Consider the following 20,528-nt stretch of genomic DNA (forward strand, 5'->3'; position numbering starts at 1 on the left):
AGTTGATATGCTATATAAAATTATCATATTAACCATGATTAAATGTACAGTTGAGTGGCATTAAGTACCTTTGCATTGTTGTGTAGCTGTTACCACCCCATGCATTTCCAGAACTTCTTCATCTTCTCAAACTAAGCTGAAACTCTGTACCCATTAAACAGTACCCCTAGTTCCCAGCGTCCCCAGCTCCCAGCAACCACTGCTACCTTCTGTCTCTGTGATGGAGCCTGGGTCGACGTGGCTGGAAACAGATTCCGACAGGGCTTTGCAGCCATCCCCTAAATGGCAGTCCGGAAAATGCTGTCCTCTGTAGCCTGTCATGGCGGTGCTTGTGACCAGAACTTTTAGGGAGAACTACCCAAGACCAATTTTGTTGACCTTCATGTAAACAAGGACCTGATTTTACAAACAGTCTGTTTTGAGGTTGGAATCAGTTCTAAATTCATGCCACTTACGGTTGCTGGTAGAGATGGCCCATTGGCGCATTGTGGTTGCATATCAGGAACCTGGCTCTGGGGTGGACCATCTAGGGAAAGCCCCTGCTCCGTGTCTTACCAAGGGTGTGGCCTGGGACACCTCGCTTAACCTCTGTGCCTCAGTTTCCTCATACGGGAACAGAGAGTGAAAGAGGATCTCCCTTGTAGTGTTGGTGAGAAGCTAACACAGTTAATACATATAGAGTCCTTACAATGGTGCCTGGTCCAGAGGAAGGGTTCAGTGGATATTAACCTGTTATTGTTAGTGACATTTTATTGCAAAGCATAATGCTGGTTGAGCAGATACTCTGTGGGTATGAAATGTTTATCCAAGAACAAATAATTTTTTTCTCTCAAATGTAGTCCTCCCAAATAAATCACACGTGTGCTGGGAAAATACCCTTCTCTATCCAGATGGATCATTATCCAAGAATATATTTTCTTCCTATTTCAGATTAGATTTCAGTATTGCTACTGAAAAAATTGCTTCTTATGATCATAGAGAATATATTTGCATGTGTATACTTTTTTCTTTCCGGCTACTGTCATGAGAATTTAGGAACTGTTAGCAGTTTTCCTGCTGCGACCTGACTTGAAGAACTTCCACTTTGTAACCCACTCCCATGGTGTAGTTTAGGTTTTTTTTACTGTGTGTCTTCTTTTTTGGTGAATATTTTCTTTGCCCCTCTTTTTTCATTAAGTGAAGCATGCTCAACATTGTTCTCCAAGCATTTTCATGGGCAGAACCACAGGAGGCCGAAGGGAAAGAGAGAACCATGGCAATGAAGTTAAACGTTGCTAGCTGAGGATCTGTGCTTGCTTCAGTTGGTCTCAGTAAGAAAGAGTTTCCCGCAGCAACAAATGGAGTAGAATTTGTTTTGTTGCTTATGTTCCATGAACGCATCATTTATTTTAGAAATTGTGTTGCCCAAACCTTGAGCATTCTCTAGGAATCCCACGTGTAGTCAGCATCTAGAGACGTGCTTGAGGGGCAGACTCGGGGACTTCACAGGCAGCCATTCAGAAGAAATCGGAGAAACTGTCCTTAGACTAGGTTTTGCTAGATTTTTTTAAATGCAGGTAATGACTAGTGTAAGGGCCCCACGTATCCCCTTGTTACGTGGGCATCCAGCCTCTCCTTTGGATATATCAGGGAAGAATGCTTGAGGCTTGAGCCCAGACTGGGACTGAAGCACCTTCTTCCATCTTTTTAGCCAGGAAACTTTCTCTCTCGCTTCACTCCAGGATGCAAATGAAGAGTGAAATCCACTCACCTGCTGAATTCACTTCTCTCGGTGCCCCAGGCACCCTGGGCCTGCGTCTTCCTGAGCACCATCCCGGTGTGCTCAATAATGCAGCAGGATTTTACTCCACCAAAGTGTCACCTGTCTAGGTGAGTTGTGCCCGTGCCTATCTGAAGTGACAGCCATCTTTGAGTCCCTGCATCTCTAACTGACTTCTCTTTTATCATTCATGTTGGGAAGGTAGCATTTTCGACAAGGTTGTTTCCTCCTCCCCATCTTCTTTCTTCTTGCCCCTCCCCGCTTCCAGCTGCCTGGTCCCCTCCCCACCCCCTTAATGCACCTGATCAAAACATTATCACTGACAAAGGTTTCTCTCTCCAAATTAAATGAGTCCAACTAGCCTGGGAATTTCCACGAAGAAAGAAAGTGAAATGCTGATGTGCGAAGTTAATGAATCTGGTAACAGAGAGAACATTATTGAGCCTGGATAATATGATCTAGCTGCCTTCCTTCTCTTCTCGCTTCCTGTAAAGAATGTATGGAAGTCAGTTATGTGGCGTGATTCTAACATCTGTCCTACTCCATAATGGTAATTTGTATAAGTAATGGAAACAGGTTAAATACTTCCATTCCAGTGTTGCCAGCAGGGACGAAAATGAACATTTCAATGAAATCATCTCGACAGAGCAGAGAGGGGAGGGGGCATAGACTGATTCATCTCTGCTCCCTTTGGTGACGGGAGCCCTAATGAGAATGCTCGGATGTATAGTTTATCAGATAGGAGAGGAACAGCACGCAGGTCTCAGAGATGAGAATCCTGCAGAACTGCCCCAGCACGCAAGGCGCCTGGGTCTCTCTTGCAGACCTTTGCTAATAACGTGCTCTTTTCCTTCTAAGGGAGGATGAGAGGGAAAGAGGGGAGGAGGGGCCAGGGATCTGTGTGCTCCCCTTTAATGGGCTCCCCTGCCAGGCTTATCTTCAGCTGGGCAAAACCCCAGGGTGATTCTACTAGATTTCTTAGGACTCTGCTAAAACTTAAAGGGAGGAAGGAGAACTGGCATTTTCTTCATTTCTGTGTAATTAGAAATAATCCTCTTTCAGAGTGGCCTTCTCTTTGCCTAGAGAGTCACTTCTTTAAGTTGTTAATGTGAAGAAGAGCCATTTCACTTGGCTTGCTAGTGCTATTTTAAAGAATTTAAATTGGAACTCAATTCCTTGTCACTGTATCCCTATGCATGTACTCTCCTAGAGAGAATATCAGGTCATCTAGCAAGGGGAATATGTGTCCCATAGTGTCTTTGTCCATCCCAGTATGTTAATGTGGGTTGTTCAACATACTTTCATTCTAAAATGCTGCATTTGTACGTTGCATCTTCCAGTATCACTACCTTTCTGTGATGTAGCCTGTTATTTAATATCCAGAGGAGTTAGAAATGGAAACATCTAGTCAGCTGGCCTGTTATATTAAATGAATACCCAGTGATTCCGGACATCCAACTTTGGGAACCCTGCAAAAGCTGAGCACCTTTTATGAAAAGGACATACCTTCTGCTTTTCATCAGGATGTTTTGCCACCAAGGAGGCAGAGATGGGGTACTCAGATGTTCCATAGTGTGTGTGGATATTTGGGGTGTCTGCTAGATTTTTCAGGATAGATTTGAAGCTGACTTTTAGAAGGCAGAGCATGTTCTTCTATTGTTGCTTCAGCTCTTTAGCAAAGCACCCACACTTGTTCATCTGTCCACAGAGCAGCAGTAACAGTGAAGCAGCGTTCTGGGAGTGTTCACCTCTTATAGAATATAAAACAGGATGGTTAAGAAAACACCTTTACTCTGTGCATAATTGGGGTACAGATTAAGATGCAAGTTTGGGGAGAATACAAACCTAACTGCTCAGAACCAGTGTTGTTAAGACTCAAGGGAATTTGGAACTTTACTACATTTAGCTGTTAAAAAACAAATACAGCTGTCACTTCTCACTCACCCTTAAAAATGACTGTTGACTCGAGTGAGTCTTATTTTCTTTAAAGAAACAAAGATGTTTTAAACAATGTTGGGCTACGAATTGAGAAATATAATTTTTATCTAATTTGCTAAAGATATGATGTTTGTGCCTCATATAATTACCCCTTGTTCCCAGCTCCCCCTCATTTTCATTAGAGATGAGAATGCTTTTCAGACTGTGTGTGTGTATTTACACTGTAAACCGTCAGGTCACACATTGCTGGTGTCACATGAGGCTCTAACAGGGACCGTATACATTGCCTCACGTCCACTCGCATTAGAACACACAGAATTTCATGTTGCTCAGGATGACAGCGTATCTTCAGGGACACATTGGCATCCAGAAGGCACATTTTATGACAAAAAATACTAACAAGATTTAATTAAAACATGACGTCTAACCATAAGATCCAGTTGTCCCATTTCCATTTTGGGAGTGGTAGGGGGTATATAATTTTAAATTTTTTATTCACACCCATGCACACGCACACTCACATCTATGTGCACACTCACCCACACATGCGTGCGTGTGACGCTGGTGGCGCCTCCTCCCGTGCTGCTGGTGCCTGCTGGTTCAGACGGTTCCTTGCTGTGTGTAGGGTGCCTGTGTGTCCCCTGACGGCAGGACATGCTGTACACGCTCATACTGTCACATTCTGCACCATCGTGCTAGGCTCAGGAAGGGTGGGGGAGTGATGGCAAAGCTGTTTTGACACAAAAAGAAATAGCAAAAATGATGTTTGGAAGTCTTTGTTTTATTTGATGGGAAAAATGTCATTTATTTCTATAAGTAATTGTAAAAGAAGAATTTTATACTGCAGTTACTGTTTTTAAGCTTACTCATTCATCAGATTTTTATGAGGTCGGGGTGGGTGATGGTGGGGGGCTGGTGATGCCAATGGTGAGGGTATAGTGGAGAAAATGCAGAGGTGGTGGCTTTCAGCACCACCTCTTATAAAAATCTTTTAGGCTAAAACATTGTATTCATTCATCGGTGAAGGATATTCAGATAGGTTCATCACTAGAAATAAACATTTCTGCAAATATTATAATATATTCCAGTACATTTGTACCTGTAAGAGCTAAAGATTTTTAGAAAGCCGTAGTTTATAGTGAAAGCAAAAGATTTTTAGAAAATTGTAGCTTATAATGAAAACAAAGGATTGTCACAAATAATTAGCTAAACTTGTAAGTTGTTATGTCTGTCTTTGTCTGTCTGTCTGTCTCTTTGCCAAAGTAAATTTTTTTAAAAAGGCATCTTGGAAAGCAATTATGAGAATTCACTGATAATAGTAAAAATAAACCTAATTATTAAGAGAGATAATTTTCTTTTCTATCATGATAGTGTTGATATGACTTTTTATTCAGACACCAAATATTGTTACTAAAGGGATTTAAATAAAAGTCAGGTGTTAACCCTATATTTGGTTTTCAGTCAAGTATAGAAACAATTATGCAGGATGTGTTAGCTCATGGTTATCCCACTGGTAAATAATTTCTGCTTGTGACCACTTTTAAAGATGAAAGTTCTCCCAGCTGTGCTGGAGGTCAGTGCTAGGCTCTCATCAATCGTAGCATGGGGGCCTGGCACACAGCCCTGCCACCTGACTACATCCATGCTGCGATGGCCTGGGGATTGCCATTCCCATTTCGTTTCTGTATCCTGTGTGTTTATGAGAATAAGATACTGGCTTTTAAAATGGAGGCATGTTTCTGAGACATAAGTCCTTTGTAGGTTTTGGACACTGTGGAAGACCCTTTGCTTCTTGATCTCTCACTCCCATCCTCTGAGACCCTCAGAAAGGCCTGTAGAAGTTCACCTTTCAGGAGCACACTTTGTGTGAAAGTTTTACAAGAGGACGGTACGCAGTGCTGTGAAGGTAACTCGGTTACCAGGCAGCAGTAGATTTGGCGACGTTTGTTTGTAATTCTTGGTGATGACTGGCAGCATGTAGTCAGGGAATGAGTCAGTACTTAATCTGAGTTATGTTTCTTTAGACTCATTTCAGCCATTTGCAGAGCTAGGCCATGCACAAGTCTCCTCTTTGGATTTCCAAATGTTTCCCATTGGAGTGAGCCCTACCTTGGCTGATGAAAGTCCTTGTTTATTTTCAGGGGGTCAGATAATACGAAGTTGGAATCTGGTATAGACCCAGACTCATCAGACTGCTTTAGAGTGGGATTCATTTATCCCCAGATGTGGGGCAAAGGCTGACATCATCTGATGTTTTGAGTGCAGGCCATGGGGTGTGCATATCGTGGGGATGACTAGCTTGGTTTCTGGAATAAGAGAACATTTCCACCACGTGTTAGTGAACGTGCACGCCGGTCATCAGGAAATAGCCAAGCACACTCTCAGGTACATGGAAGTGTCCCTTGCCTTTTGCTCTTCTCACTTTAACTTCTTTTAATTTTTTCAGATTCTCATGTAATATCCTCTTTTTCTTCCCGACACCACTGAAAATCAAAGTTTTTCATAGTCTAAGTTATGGTTTAAGCTCTGATTTGTGCTACTTGTTAAGTACGTTGTTGAGAAACTTTAGACAAAAGATTAACACCTAAAGTGCTTATTGGGAAGAGCAAGAGGGTCCGTAGTTTTCTTATTCCCCACTTAACTTGAATTGGGGGACTGAGAGAACGAAGAAATTATGTTTATTTTAAAACAGTTACCTGTGGATTCCTAATTAAAATTAGAATTGGGAAAAGTCATTAGGTCATTTTATGTGTAGACCCTGAAATTCTTAAAAATGGTTTCTATTTTTTTTAACATTTACTGGTTTATTATGTGTATATAACTATAATATATATGTATATTTAAATTATATTTCTATTTATTTTTCATCGTACATGAATAAGTTCTTTAGTGGTGATTTCTGAAATTTCGGTGCATCCATCATCTATTGTGTTTTAAGTACATAAAATAGTTTCATTATAAATCAAATGCTTAATTAAGCAAACCAGTACATTAATGATTGGTATCAGGCAACTAAAATTTGCCAAAGTAATAGGAAAATTTTTGTTTCTATCATGTTAGAGCAAAAGTGGCCTTTCGGCTTTGCTTGGCAGGGTGTTAGCCTTCCTGCAAGAAATTAGAATGATGTTAGTAAGTTAGTGCACATATTGTATTTTTACCTTCTTTTCTGATGAGGAAGGGCTGGGCTCTGCCGCCTCTGTCTGCTCTCTCTGCATTATTTGTTTCCCCGTGTATTCTAACATTCATCAAAACCAGCTGCTCTCTCCATAACGAAGGTGACGTTTCTTTATGAGTGATCAATTATAAATTTGAAAGAAAGTGTGTTTTGTAAGATTCTACAACGAATCGAAGCTGTACATTCATCCCTTAGGTGTGGGGGACCCCTTTTGTGAATTGGCCCCTTGGAGTAAGTGTGTTTCGATATAATGGCCATCTGTTCATGGATATCACATTTGCCAGTCTGAAAAATAGTTTGATGTAGATAAACATGAATTTGGTAAGATTACGTAGTTTCACCAGGTGGCAATACAATAGTGAAGTTTGGTATTTACTGTAGGGCAGTCACCAAGCAGGGACTGAAGACCCAAGTTTTGGGTTTGTCACTTCTGAACACCCATTCCTGTTTCACAGCCAGCGCTCACATGTGCTAATGAGGAGAAGAGCTTGGGTAGACAGACTTCCTAACTTACTGTCCTTTGTGTCCACCACCTCCTCCGTCAGGCCTTCGAAGAGCTGTTCACAAGGAACGGCCTTTCTGCCTGGTTTGGGTTTCCCATCTTCCCCTTCCTTCCTCTGTTCTTTGGCAGCAAAGCCCCTGAAGGCCAGGCGCAGGGAAAAGAACAAGAAGGGCCCAGCCAGTCTGTGGTCCGAAGTTCACGTCTGACTGTCAGAGCACCAGCTACACAACAGTTGAGACTGGTGCTGGGTCAGCTTTATTGGGATGGGCTGATCGTTATTTTGTTCCCATAGTTCCCATTTATTTGGCGTTAGGAGTAGCCTGAGTGGCGTGAGGCTAAGCAGGTCCCCATAGCCACGGGACGCTGACCCATCAGTGTGCAGGATGTTTCTCATTCATTCTGTGAGTCCGCAGGGTGTGAGGAACAGGAGGAGCAGGCATCCTGGTTCCTTGGGGCTGTTGTAGTGACACAGCACCGTGGACTGTGTGGCTGTGTGTGGACTGTGAGCCACAGACATGTATTACTCACAGTTTTGGGCCTGGGAGGGGGAGATCAAGGCACCAGCAGATCCAGGGTCTGGTGAGGGCCTGCCTCCTGTGCATGGATGGTGTCATCTCACTGTGTCCTCATGTGGGGGAAGGGGGAGGCATGCCGTTCTTGAGGGCGCTTTCCTGGTGACCTCCTAAAGGCCCTACCTCCTACTATTACCTTGGGGAGTTAGGTTTCAACATAGGAATTTGGGGGCAAGGGTACAAATGTTCAGACCACAGCAGCTGACAGGCAGCACACAGTTGGGCTAAATATTGATGGTGATGATTCTGTTATTGCTGTAAATACTTCCTATAACCCCAAAAGACATTGCTCCAGTGGGGACAACGATTGAACCAGTGGGGAAACCGAGGTCCCAAGGAGTGAGTGAGCTTATCGGGTCACACTGCATGCACCTGTTTGAGCCTGGGCTCCTGCCAAGGCCTCCAGACAACAAATCCATACCTTCCATGTCTCTCTCTTTCTGCCACGCTAATAGGGTGGGTGGGGGGATCTGTTCTAGTAAAGAAACCACCACAATGGCCATGCTAGTGTAAGCCCCATAAAAGCGAACAAGTGGGGCGGCAGTCCCAGCCCAGCTCACTCTGTCTTTTCAGGCCCAGGCTCCTGGGGAGCACCTCTTTGGATCACCCCGGCTCACATCCAGGGTGGATTAGTGGAACTTGCTGTGTGTGACAGGTATAGCCCGGGGGTGGGGGACTGGCTTCCCAAAGTGGTTTGGCACATTCCTCCCTGATACAGACGTAGCAAAATTGAAGCTTCTGTGCCTGATACGGACCCCAAGGTGTTGGATTACCCTTCTTGTTTGCAGGCACCTTGGGTTCTTGGTTGGAATTTCTCCCTCCACCTTCTTCTCCCCAGGTCCTAAACTCTTAAAATGAAACTCTGTTGATTTTCAGTCCTACTGAGGGGTTCTGGCCCTGGGATGCCAGTGCTCTCTGCCTGCCACCTGGTTTTGGAGGGGTGTGGGCTTTTGTTAGGGGCATGGGGGCACAACTGAACCGGAAGGCTCAGTGCTCTGTGTTGAATGGACCAGACGTGGAGGGAGGCAGAGGCTGCTTGGAGCCTGGCGTGCTGCTGCCTGGTTGAGCCTTGGGAAGGTCCTTGGCTGTCCAGCTGTGAGGGGGCAGATCAGAAGCACAGGTTGTCCAGTGCTGGCTGTTGGAGGTGGTTGTCCCTTGGTGGTACTGTGGCTCCAGCTACTATAATTAATTTTTATTATTATTGGGTCCTTGAAGGGTTGTTGGAGTGGTGGAGAAAGAGGGTAAGCCAGTCCTTGAAGGGCCTTGGAGTGATGGAGGAAGAGGGTAAGGTGAACTAAGCCAGTCCTTGAAGGGTCTTGGAGTGATGGAGGAAGAGGGTAAGGTGAGGCTGGCAGTCAGTCACAGATTTAATGTGGAGTCTTTCACGGGACTCCCTCCTGCCTATCTCCATCTGTGTGGTCGTGGAGTCCCTTGCACCCACTAACGTCTGTGGCTGTCCCAAAGAATCTTCCCTTCCGTAGTCATAAGAGCCTCAGACAAGAGGCCATCCTGACCAGCATTTAAGCCTCTGGGCCCCTGGACAGGTGTGGTGGGAGAATGGTGGGGATGTGCTTTATCCGAGGAGGACAGGAGAGCTGCTTGGGGTCAGGAGGGCGGGTTTGGGCCCGTGAGAAAAGGTGCCCAGTGATGTGAGGTGGAGAGCAGGCTGCCCTCCCAGCTGTCTTGAAGGTTTGTGCTTCCTCGCATCTCTTGAAAGTTAGAGCAAAAAAGTTAGCTAGTTAAATAAAATAGGTATGACAAGCTAAAAACATAGTAGAATAGTAAAATAGCTGAAAAACATAAGATCAGCGGGATTAAATAAATGGGAAGAGTGTATGCTAAAAGTGTAAATGCCAGAAGGCTCAGAGGGCAAGGACAGCAGTGAGCAAACCCCATCAGCTAAGGCCCAGCATGGTGGCCTGTGTGGGTTGAGCTGCTGTGGGAAAGGCTCTGGGCCACCTGGCCTCCGGTTTGTCAGACTCTGCAGCCCCTCCCATGGGAAGGCTGGATGGAGAATGCCCTAGAGTGGCTGTGGAATTGAGGAGATGGAGCAGGAGGAAGATGGGAGGCGGCCACTGTGGTCAGAGACTTGGGGGAACTGGGGCAGAGCATCCCAGGGCAGCCTCTCCAGCAGCGTGGGGCAGGGGCCCAGTCATGCTCTCAACCCAGACACTGTCTGCATCCCCAATCCTTCCAACCCCTTTTCATTTTAACATTAAAACAAAGTAACAATAAAGCCTTTCCCAATATTCCTGCCCCAGGCTGGGCCATGCCATTCTCTCTGCTCCACAGTTCCCAGGATCTGACTGGGGGCTGCGGCTGTGGCTGGTAGATGTTCCATGAATGTTTGCTTGTAGCTAATTCATTCCAGCAATGGTGTTCAATGGCTGGTCCGTGGTGGCTGAACTGAAAATACTGAAGAAGATTTTCAAAATCCAGATACTTCTCAAGAACCACTCCGCTCAATTACAAATAACCCATGTATTCCTTATCTAGGAGAAAAAACCACTGTCACATTCTTGAAAAGAGTTTTTGACTGTTCTGTGTATATAATGTTGTCTTTCACTCTTTTCATTTAATGACTTCCTCCGTGCCACGAAAACATACTTTCTTGTGTGTGAAGCATGCTGCATCCTGGGAATAAACTCTGGTTCACGTAACTAGCCCTTATAGTTGAAGATTTAGATGGCGGCAAGTTTTATGTGTGTAAAAGGACATCTTGTATAAGGGACATCTTTGTGCATGAAGCTTTTCCTGCATTTCATATTAACTTCTTAGGCTAACTTCAAAAACTAAAATGACTGGCGTAAAGAGTATCAGTGTTTTCTCATTTCTCTCCCTTTATTCATTTTCTTTGAGATTCTCTCATTTACAACACTGTGGCTGGCACATAATGGCTGTTGTAAATACTTAATACAGAACTACTTTGACCATGAATTCATTCAAAAACATTAGCTCCATATCTTCTCTGGTATCTACATCTTAGTGAGACTAAAGGAAATCACTTGGCCCCGATAGTGGCAAAGGGGAAGAACTGGGGCTGGGAGTCAGCTGCATTGCTTCCAAATTGTGTTCCCACCACTTGTTTGCTGTGTTCCTTTGGGGAATTCAGTCAACCTTCCCGAGACTCTGTTCTCTTTCCTGTGGAATAGGTGATACTTCGCTTGAAGGGTGGTGAAAATTAAATGAGGCAATGGGATGAAAATACTCAACCCAGAGACACACGAGCTTATGCTGTGTTAGTTGAGTAAATGAGTTCATAGCTTGATGAAGAGGACAGACAGGTAACAGTCCAGATCCTTCTGGGAGTGCTGAATTCTGTGAGGATGGCATAAGGAGACAGGAGGGTTGGGGTCCCAGTAGCTTGCACCAGGCAGAGAGTGGGGGAGGGCTGGCATCCAGACCGTGCACTCCTCCACTAGGAAAGGGCTTCTGGGACCAGATAGATGGGGTGGGCTGGGCACAGGCGGGGCAGCTGTGAGGGTCTAGACTCCCTGCCTGGGACTCACAGCTTCAACAAAGGCTTGAACTCAGGGTCGTCGGGAGCAGAGCGTCTGCTGGAAGGGAGAATATCGGAGACCAGGGCTGGAGGGAGGTCAGCTGGGGACATTGGGAGGCTCTTGCCATAGCTGGTGATCAGCGCGGGGCCAGGCTGGATGGGGGCCTGAGGACCAGGAGGCTTTGAGGATTGCGCTGCTTTTCTGGCTCAGATCCTCCCGTTTGGGTTTATTCAGTAACATCTGAATCTGGAGATTGAGAAGGAGGAGAGAACGTGCTGTTTTTTTGAGGAGGAGGGTGCTGGAGGGGGTGGTGGGGTGTCATTTTGTTTGCACACAACTGAGGTGCGGTGTGGAGCACCGTGTCACGTTAGGTCTATGTCAGAACAGTGGGGCTCCTTCCATCGGGCCTGCACAGGGCCAGGCCCTGAACGCACCGGGGGGCAGCATGACAGGTGTCCTCCCTCATGGGCCTGTGTCTGGCAGGTGTGCAGCAGTGCCCATGGCTGTGGTGGGCACAGGCACTGGGGTTGTGGAGAAGGTGAGATTTGCCAGAGAGAGGCTGCAGGAAGCATGGGCAACAGCAGGAGGCAGACTCGGGGGATGGGGCAGCTCAGAACAGGGAGGGGAAGCGGGCACTGAGGGTCTGAGATGAGGGACAGGGCCGCATGCTGCTCACAGGCGCAGCCAGGGTGGGGAGTGAGAATGGCATCTTCAGATGGCATCTGGAAGGTGGGTATGCTGGTCACGGGCAGGGAGAGCCTGAACTGGTGGGGGCCAGCCTTCACCTTTGTCCACACTGGGGCTCCCTCCCTTTCAAAAGTGTCCCTGCCCACCTGGTCACATGCTGCCTGATCACCCTGCTTTGTTTCTTCCTGGGACATGAGTGTAGCGGGGCAGGGACTTTGTGGACCCCCCGACCCTCCACATCCACACACCCTGGAGCCCGCAAAGGGCCATGGGCGTCTGCGTAAGGAAACGGCTTGCTGGAAAGATGGCCTCTGAGGTGGGCCTTGTCGTTCTATGGATCTTTGAGGCCCAGTCTGTTCTGACACAGATTGGCAATGCATTTTAGCTCAGCCTAGGAACTGCAGGGCGCAGAACGGACTGTCTGGGAGGAGGACGGCCTGAATGGAGTCTGCTCGGGATGACGCTCTGCGCCTGCTGGGAGGATAAGGGTGCGGGATGGTGCAGGGAGAGGCCATCACCTTGTGGTCCTGATGCAGGGCCAGGCCCTGAGACGCAGCCCTGACTCCTGACCCTCATCCTTTGTGGGCGCCTGCTCCAGCCAAGAGGAGAGGATTGGCCAGTGTTGAACATACCCTGGAGGCACGATGGCAGGTTTCCCGTTTCTGTGTTTCCAGAGTGGAGATGAAACCCTGCTGTGCACGGAGTTGTGTCCCCTTCACTCATGTGTGGAAGCCCCGACTCCTATCGTGGCTGTATTTGAAGGGGCCCGTAGGAAGTAATCAACATTAAATAGGTCACAGGGCAGGGCCCTGGTCCAACATGGTGGCCTTAGGAGAAGTGCGAAAGCTCTCTCTGTCCACGTGCTGGAAGAAGAGCCATTTAGGGAGGGAGTTGCCCTCCTCAAGCCAGGGAGAGGCTTCACCAGAAACCAAACCCTGCCAGGCCTTAACCTGGGATTGCAGTCTCCAGAACTGCGAGAAAGGAGGTTCTGTTGGTCAGGCCGGCCCATCTACGGTATGTGGATGTGGCAGCCCAGGCGGACGATCACAGAGTCACTTACCCGCACACACAGGTGGCTGCCTACTGTGGGGTGGGCCGTGGCTGGGGCAGGGGCACACAGAGCAGTGGGCCCGCAGTGATGAGCTCCCCTAAGTGAGCAGATCCAAGTCAAGCGAAATGTTTTCTTCACATTAGTGACCAAGCCATGAAACTCCCCTTCACAAAGATGAGTCGATGAAAGCCATGAGGCAGTTTTCCTATAGTAGATCCCGATAGAAGGAACTGTGTGAGGGCACACGGCGGGAGGGGCCTGGGCCAGCGCATGCTCAGGCCTCCCAACACCATAAAGCCGGGTCTTCCACATCACCTGGGCATTGTGCCACCCAGCACACTCTGCAGCCTTCCCAGTCAACCTCCGAGTCCACTGAGGAGCTACATCTTGGGGCCTAAGCCGCAGTGGCCCAGGCCAGGCTGATTCAAAGCTGACAAGTTTTACCAGTGGTTCTTAAAGTGGCGTGCCTGGGCCCCAACGGTGAACCCTCAGAACAGGGCCATCCTAAACCTTTAATAACTACCAGCAAACGACAATCTCCTGAACTTGGCAACTCTCTCTTAATTTTATGAGTGTTATATTTCACAGGAGGGTCAGAGTCATCTAGAGCATTCCCCAGATGTTGATACCTATAGTTGAGGCCAGGGGTCTTCCATGATTGGGTATTTTCCACACTTACAGCACAGTATGAACAGGACTGTGATTCCTGGATTTCATATACCGCCGTGAAACACATGAACACAGGTGCGCAGATTGCCTTCCGCTCTCGCTGGAGGTGGGGCTGCGGCCATGTGCAGAAAAGGGCAGTGTGTGCAAGCACTTGGGAGGACCTGAGATAGAAGAGACGCTCCACGTGGCCGATTCAGTCTCTCATTGTGTGTGTGTGTGTGCGTGTGCTCATGTGCACACATGTGATTGTGCATGTGCCTGAGTGCTGGCTGCCACTAGAATCTGAAGGCCTGCATTTGCAGGTGCTGAGGCTCTCACACGGCTCCTCAGCCCCTGGCGTCCTCCCTTTGGGCAGCCGAGATGTTTCCTGTCCTCCCTGGAAACGTGTGTGCTCTTTGCCGTGTTCCCTTAGGCCCCGGCTGTGATGACTGATAATGAATGATGATATTTCCTGAGACACCCCTCTCAGGTCAGATCAATGCATTTTTTAATAGGGACTTTCTGCAAAATATCTTAACCCCAAATATCCCAAGTTGTTGAAGGAACTCCGGTCCAGCTAGTTGTTCCCTCAAAAAGGGAAAAATAAGTAAAGGACCTTGGTCAACGAAGTGTAGGCAGTGTCACATGCAGTCATCTCCCCTTGGGAATTAGGCAGGTGTGTCACAGAGTAAAGGATCTGAAGTGTCCTGCAGGTGTCTCGGCATCTGTGGCCTTCAGCCCCTCCTGTGGGACTGCTGCTGTATCCTGTGGGCCCCTCTGGGAAGCGCCGCCTTCAGCCCATGACGTCGCTCTGCTGCGTAGTGGTGGGCCTGCAGTAGGCGGATGGAGTGTGGACCGTTGGCCTTTTATAATTAAACAGTTTTTACTGTGATCAAATATTTATAATGTGTAAGTGACCATCGTACGCCCACAGTTGCGTGGCATTAGGAGCGTTCATATTGTGCAGCCATCGGCACCCTCCATCTCCAGAACGCTCTCGTCTTCCCAGACCAAAACTCCGTCCCCACCAAACAACAGCTCCCATTCCCTCCCTTTCCCAGCGCCCACTGCCATGCTGCTTTCTTTTTCTATGACTGTGGTGACTCTTGGGCCCCCACGCACGCCATGTGGTGCGTGTCCTTTTGTGAGGGTTCCCCTCACTGCACACTCTGCGCCCCAGGGGCATCACGTTGCAGGGCATGGAACCCCCTTTCCAGTGCGGAGCGACATCACAGTCCATGGTGTGGATGGACCACACGGGTTCATCCCTCCAGCCAGCAGTGGACACTTTGGTGCTTTCCAGCTTTAGGCTGCAGTAAATAAGGCTGCTGTGGGCCATGGTGAACAACATGGCTTTTGCCATCTGTCGGGCAGCCCCATGTGGGTGATGCTTTGCTCCGTCCAAGCAGGAGATTGGCAGTGCTGTGTTGTGTTCTTGTTTTTGGTGAAGACCAGAGTGTTTTTATTGCTTGCTATTGAGGACTATTTTCATTTATGGAAACTATATAATACTGCCTCTGAGTATCCTGCTCTAAAAACTGATCGCCGGATCCTGCCTGTTTAAAAATATTTGCCACGTGGAAGTCATGAGGGGACTCATGTGTCACTTATGGAGAGAACAGCCTATAGGAGGGGTACTTGGCAGGAGGTGGCTGGAGTCCCACGTCCCCACCCTTCCCACCAGGCTGCGAGGGTCAAACTGACATCTTTGGGAAGAGCCGGGACATCACCCTCCGGTTCAGGCTCCTTTGCTAAAGACACAGTCACTCAGGAGGGGCCAGCACCTTTTGAAACTTACCTCCTGCAAAAGGGTAGATGTATAAAGTTGGGGTAGCCTTGTGTCTTGGGAGCTCGGCTGAAAAAGATTTTTTTAAAGATCATCTAACTGCTGGGGAGGCCGCGTCCTTGAAGCTGATTTACTTCTAACTGGGTTTCATTTTTCTCTCCCAGCTTATGTTCCTGAGGAAGAATTGAAGGCAGCAGAAATAGATGAAGAGCATGTGGAGGATGACGGGCTGTCTTTGGACATTCAGGAAAGTGAGTATGTGTGCAATGAAGAGACGGAGATCAAAGAGGCCCAGAGCTACCAGAACTCCCCGGTCAGCTCTGCCACTAACCAGGACGCCGGCTACGGGTCGCCCTTCAGTGAGAGCAGCGACCAGCTGGCCCATTTCAAAGGCTCTTCCTCTCGAGAAGAGAAGGAGGATCCGCAGTGTCCCGACAGCGTCTCGTACCCCCAGGACAGCCTGGCACAGATCAAAGCTGTGTATGCAAACTTGTTCTCTGAGTCCTGCTGGTCCAGCTTAGCTCTGGATTTAAAGAAGTCGGGTTCCACCACCAGCACCAATGATGCCAGCCAGAAGGAGAGCTCCGCCCCCGCCCCCACGACCCCCGCCTGCCCTGCCAGCACCACCGGCCCCACCACGAGCACGCCCAGCACCAGCTGTAGCTCCAGCACCAGCCACAGCAGTACCACCAGTACCAGCAGCAGCTCGGGGTACGACTGGCACCAGGCCGCCCTGGCCAAGACGCTGCAGCAGACGTCCTCATACGGGCTGCTCCCCGAGCCCAGCCTGTTCAGCACTGTGCAGCTTTACCGCCAGAACAACAAGCTCTATGGCTCTGTCTTCACTGGCGCCAGCAAGTTCCGGTGCAAAGACTGCAGCGCCGCCTACGACACGCTGGTGGAGCTGACGGTGCACATGAACGAGACGGGCCACTACCGCGATGACAACAGGGACAAGGACTCTGAGAAGACCAAGCGGTGGTCCAAGCCCAGGAAGCGCTCCCTAATGGAGATGGAGGGGAAGGAGGACGCCCAGAAGGTGCTGAAGTGCATGTACTGTGGGCACTCGTTTGAGTCCTTGCAGGACCTCAGCGTCCACATGATCAAAACCAAGCATTACCAGAAAGTGCCTCTGAAGGAGCCAGTACCAGCCATCACCAAACTGGTCCCCTCCACCAAAAAGCGGGTGCTGCAGGACCTGGCGCCCCCCTGCTCCCCCGAGGTGGCAGGAATGGCCACAGAGGTGGCCCTGAGTGAGTCGGCCAAGGATCAGAAAGCGGCGAACCCGTATGTCACCCCCAATAACCGCTACGGCTACCAGAATGGCGCCAGCTACACCTGGCAGTTCGAGGCCCGCAAGGCGCAGATCCTCAAGTGCATGGAGTGCGGCAGCTCCCACGACACCCTGCAGCAGCTCACCGCCCACATGATGGTCACCGGTCACTTCCTCAAAGTGACCACCTCGGCCTCCAAGAAGGGCAAGCAGCTGGTGCTGGACCCCGTGGTGGAAGAGAAGATCCAGTCCATTCCCCTGCCACCCACCACCCACACGCGGCTGCCAGCCTCCGGCATCAAAAAGCAGCCTGACTCTCCCGCGGGGTCCACAGCTTCTGAGGAAAAGAAGGAGCCGGAGAAGGAGAAGGTGCCAGTGGCCGGCGACATGGAGAAGATCAAGGAGGAGAGCGAGGACAGCTCGGAGAAGTTTGAGCCCAGCACCCTGTACCCATACCTGCGTGAGGAGGACCTGGACGACAGCCCCAAGGGAGGGGTGGACATTCTCAAGTCCCTCGAGAATACCGTCTCCACAGCCATTAGCAAAGCCCAGAACGGCGCACCCTCATGGGGTGGCTACCCCAGCATCCATGCGGCCTACCAGCTGCCGGGCACTGTGAAGCCACTACCTGCGGCTGTGCAGAGCGTGCAGGTGCAGCCATCCTACGCAGGCGGCGTGAAGTCGCTGCCCTCCGCCGAGCACAATGCCCTCCTGCACTCCCCAGGGAGCCTCACGCCCCCACCGCACAAGAGCAACGTGTCTGCCATGGAGGAGCTGGTGGAGAAGGTCACGGGCAAGGTCAGCATCAAGAGGGAAGAGAGACCCCCTGAGAAGGAGAAGAGCTCCCCGGCCAAGGCTGGGTCCCCCGTGGCAAAAGAGAATAAAGATTTCCCTAAAACGGAGGAAGTCAGCAGCAAACAACAGAAGAAGGGCCCTGAGGCCGAGTCCGGGAGGGCCAAAAAGGAGGGGCCTCTGGACGTTCACACCCCAAACGGCACAGAGCCTCTCAAGGCAAAGGTCGCCAACGGCTGCAGCAACCTGGGGATCATCACGGACCACTCGCCGGAGCCTTCCTTCATCAACCCGCTGAGCGCTTTGCAGTCCATCATGAACACCCACCTGGGCAAGGTGTCAAAGCCCGTGAGCCCCTCGCTGGACCCGCTGGCAATGCTGTACAAGATCAGCAACAGCATGCTGGACAAGCCGGTTTACCCCGCCACCCCCGCGAAGCAGGCTGACGCCATCGACCGCTACTACTATGAAAACAGCGACCAGCCCATTGACCTGACCAAGTCCAAGAGCAAGCCGCTGGTGTCCAGCGTGGCTGATTCAGTGGCATCACCTCTGCGGGAGAGTGCGCTCATGGACATCTCCGACATGGTGAAAAACCTCACGGGCCGCCTGACGCCCAAGTCCTCCACGCCCTCCACAGTTTCGGAGAAGTCCGATGCGGACGGCAGCAGCTTTGAGGAGGCACTGGACGAGCTGTCGCCGGTCCACAAGCGGAAGGGCCGGCAGTCCAACTGGAACCCGCAGCACCTGCTCATCCTGCAGGCCCAGTTCGCCTCGAGCTTGCGGGAGACCGCGGAGGGCAAGTACATCATGTCGGACCTGGGCCCGCAGGAGAGGGTGCACATCTCTAAGTTTACCGGCCTCTCCATGACCACCATCAGCCACTGGCTGGCCAATGTGAAGTACCAGTTGAGGAGGACAGGGGGGACGAAATTCCTAAAGAACCTGGACACAGGGCATCCTGTTTTCTTTTGCAACGATTGTGCCTCTCAGTTCAGAACTGCTTCTACATACATCAGTCATTTGGAGACGCACTTGGGCTTCAGCCTGAAGGATCTCTCCAAGCTGCCACTCAATCAGATTCAAGAACAGCAGAATGTTTCGAAAGTCCTCTCCAACAAAACTCTGGGCCCGCTGGGCGCTGCCGAGGAAGACCTGGGCTCCACATTCCAATGTAAGCTCTGCAACCGGACTTTTGCGAGCAAGCACGCAGTCAAACTGCACCTCAGTAAGACGCACGGCAAGTCCCCCGAGGACCACCTGATCTATGTGACTGAGCTGGAGAAGCAGTAGCGTCCAGGTATGCAAGTGACCGCGGAACATTGCACTAAACGTCGAGCTGCACTAGGCCTGGCCTGAGCCTCTAAAATCAGTCTTTCCTTTGTTGCTGGACTGCCTGTCTGGACCTTGGTTTTTCTTACACAGATTTTGTAGTTATATTTATATGCTCTTTGTCTGATCTGTGCATGTTATTTTTCTTTTTCCGTGAGTCAAAGTCTGACCTTTATTTTCAACATCTGTTCTTGATGTGAAGCTATCTTTTGTAGGAACTAGTGGGGCACATTACTCGGAGACATTATTTAGCAGTAAAGAAAGACACAAATAACAAATGATAAAGAGACATCCTAAAATGACAAAGTTGCCATGACAATAAAGGTCATAGAACCTGGTAGTGTCAAATTTAACCCTTTGAGGACTGTAATTGCATTTCTGTGCCTTTCACTTGAAAAAAAAAAAAAAAAGAAAAAGGAAAAAAAAGGCTTAAAGGCATTTCATTCAGATCAAAAGCTGTGTCAGACGCAAAACTTATTTAATAATTAAAAAATGAGCTTTTATATGCAGAACTGGTTTGTGAGGGAAAGATGCATGCAGCTGTGGGAAGATAGGAAGCTGTCTAGGACTCATGGGTTCGGAAGCCACAAGTCTACATGTTTAAAACAAAAAAGAACAGACACCCACTTGCCACTATGCCCAAACCCTCTGGATGCTGAAAAATGCCACTTTTGGCAAAAAAAAGTATGCAAGCTATTATTTAAAAATGTGTAAAAATGCCATTTCTTTTTTCCTGTAAAATATTGCGGTTTATAGTTATTTACAAATGTAAGCTTTGGTACAAGCTGACCTTTCTATAGCGTGCTGCATTGGTAAATGAAAAAAACAAACAAAAAAAAAAACGGGGCAAACGTTGGAGTCCTTTCCTTGTAAATTGCCAGCATCAGCTTAAAAACTCCTGTATGTTACATATCGTACCATTTTAATCTCTTCAACTTTCTTTGTACCTTCTGGCTGTATGCTTTCTCTTTTAACTTTTTATATTGTCATTTTATATTAAATTTCTGTGTATATAATGTAAAACCACAATTTTTGAATAAAATTTAGTTCCTGCAGCTTGATTTAAATCGAGGACTTTTACTGGCACTGCATCTCTCCAGATGCATGTACTCAGAGGGACTGTCAGACAAAAATAAGTACATAAAAACAAAGCAAGCAATGCACTATTAATTACACATTTTGATGTCCTATCATTAATATTGTACAGTACATTTTGGCTCACACAATTAAATCCACTGTTTTCTCAGATGTAAAATAAACCCACATGCAGTTCTTGATTTACATGGATTGTCATGTCGTCATTATTTTGCCTTTGAGATGTTATTTCAGCAACAAGAGGTATTGCTTATGCAATCAACCAACAAAAATTCTGTTCAGAATCATTATTTCATGATTTGTGTGCTGACATGTTTCATTCAAATGATAAGTATTGCGTTTTAAAAAATGATAATTAAAATTTTTAACTCCACTGGGTGCCAAGGATTGCCAAGTTTAGCCATTGAGCGTTGGCTGT

The 20,528-nt window shown here is 48.5% G+C and overlaps 1 protein-coding gene across 1 annotated transcript in view; it reads left to right on the top strand.

Annotated features, from left to right (window-relative positions):
• Positions 1–20,296, top strand: part of TSHZ1 (teashirt zinc finger homeobox 1) — a 79,316-nt gene extending 59,020 nt beyond the window's left edge. The window contains exon 2 of the mRNA XM_032293759.1: positions 15,783–20,296. Coding sequence (XP_032149650.1) covers positions 15,783–18,976 — 3,194 coding nt within the window. The 3' untranslated portion in view covers positions 18,977–20,296. The remainder of the gene's footprint in view (positions 1–15,782) is intronic.
• The last annotated feature ends 232 nt before the right edge of the window (positions 20,297–20,528 follow it).

Source organism: Sapajus apella, unplaced genomic scaffold (genome assembly GCF_009761245.1).
Source record: "Sapajus apella isolate SASKATOON/1434 unplaced genomic scaffold, GSC_monkey_1.0 scaffold30, whole genome shotgun sequence".
NCBI classification, from domain to species: domain Eukaryota; kingdom Metazoa; phylum Chordata; class Mammalia; order Primates; family Cebidae; genus Sapajus; species Sapajus apella.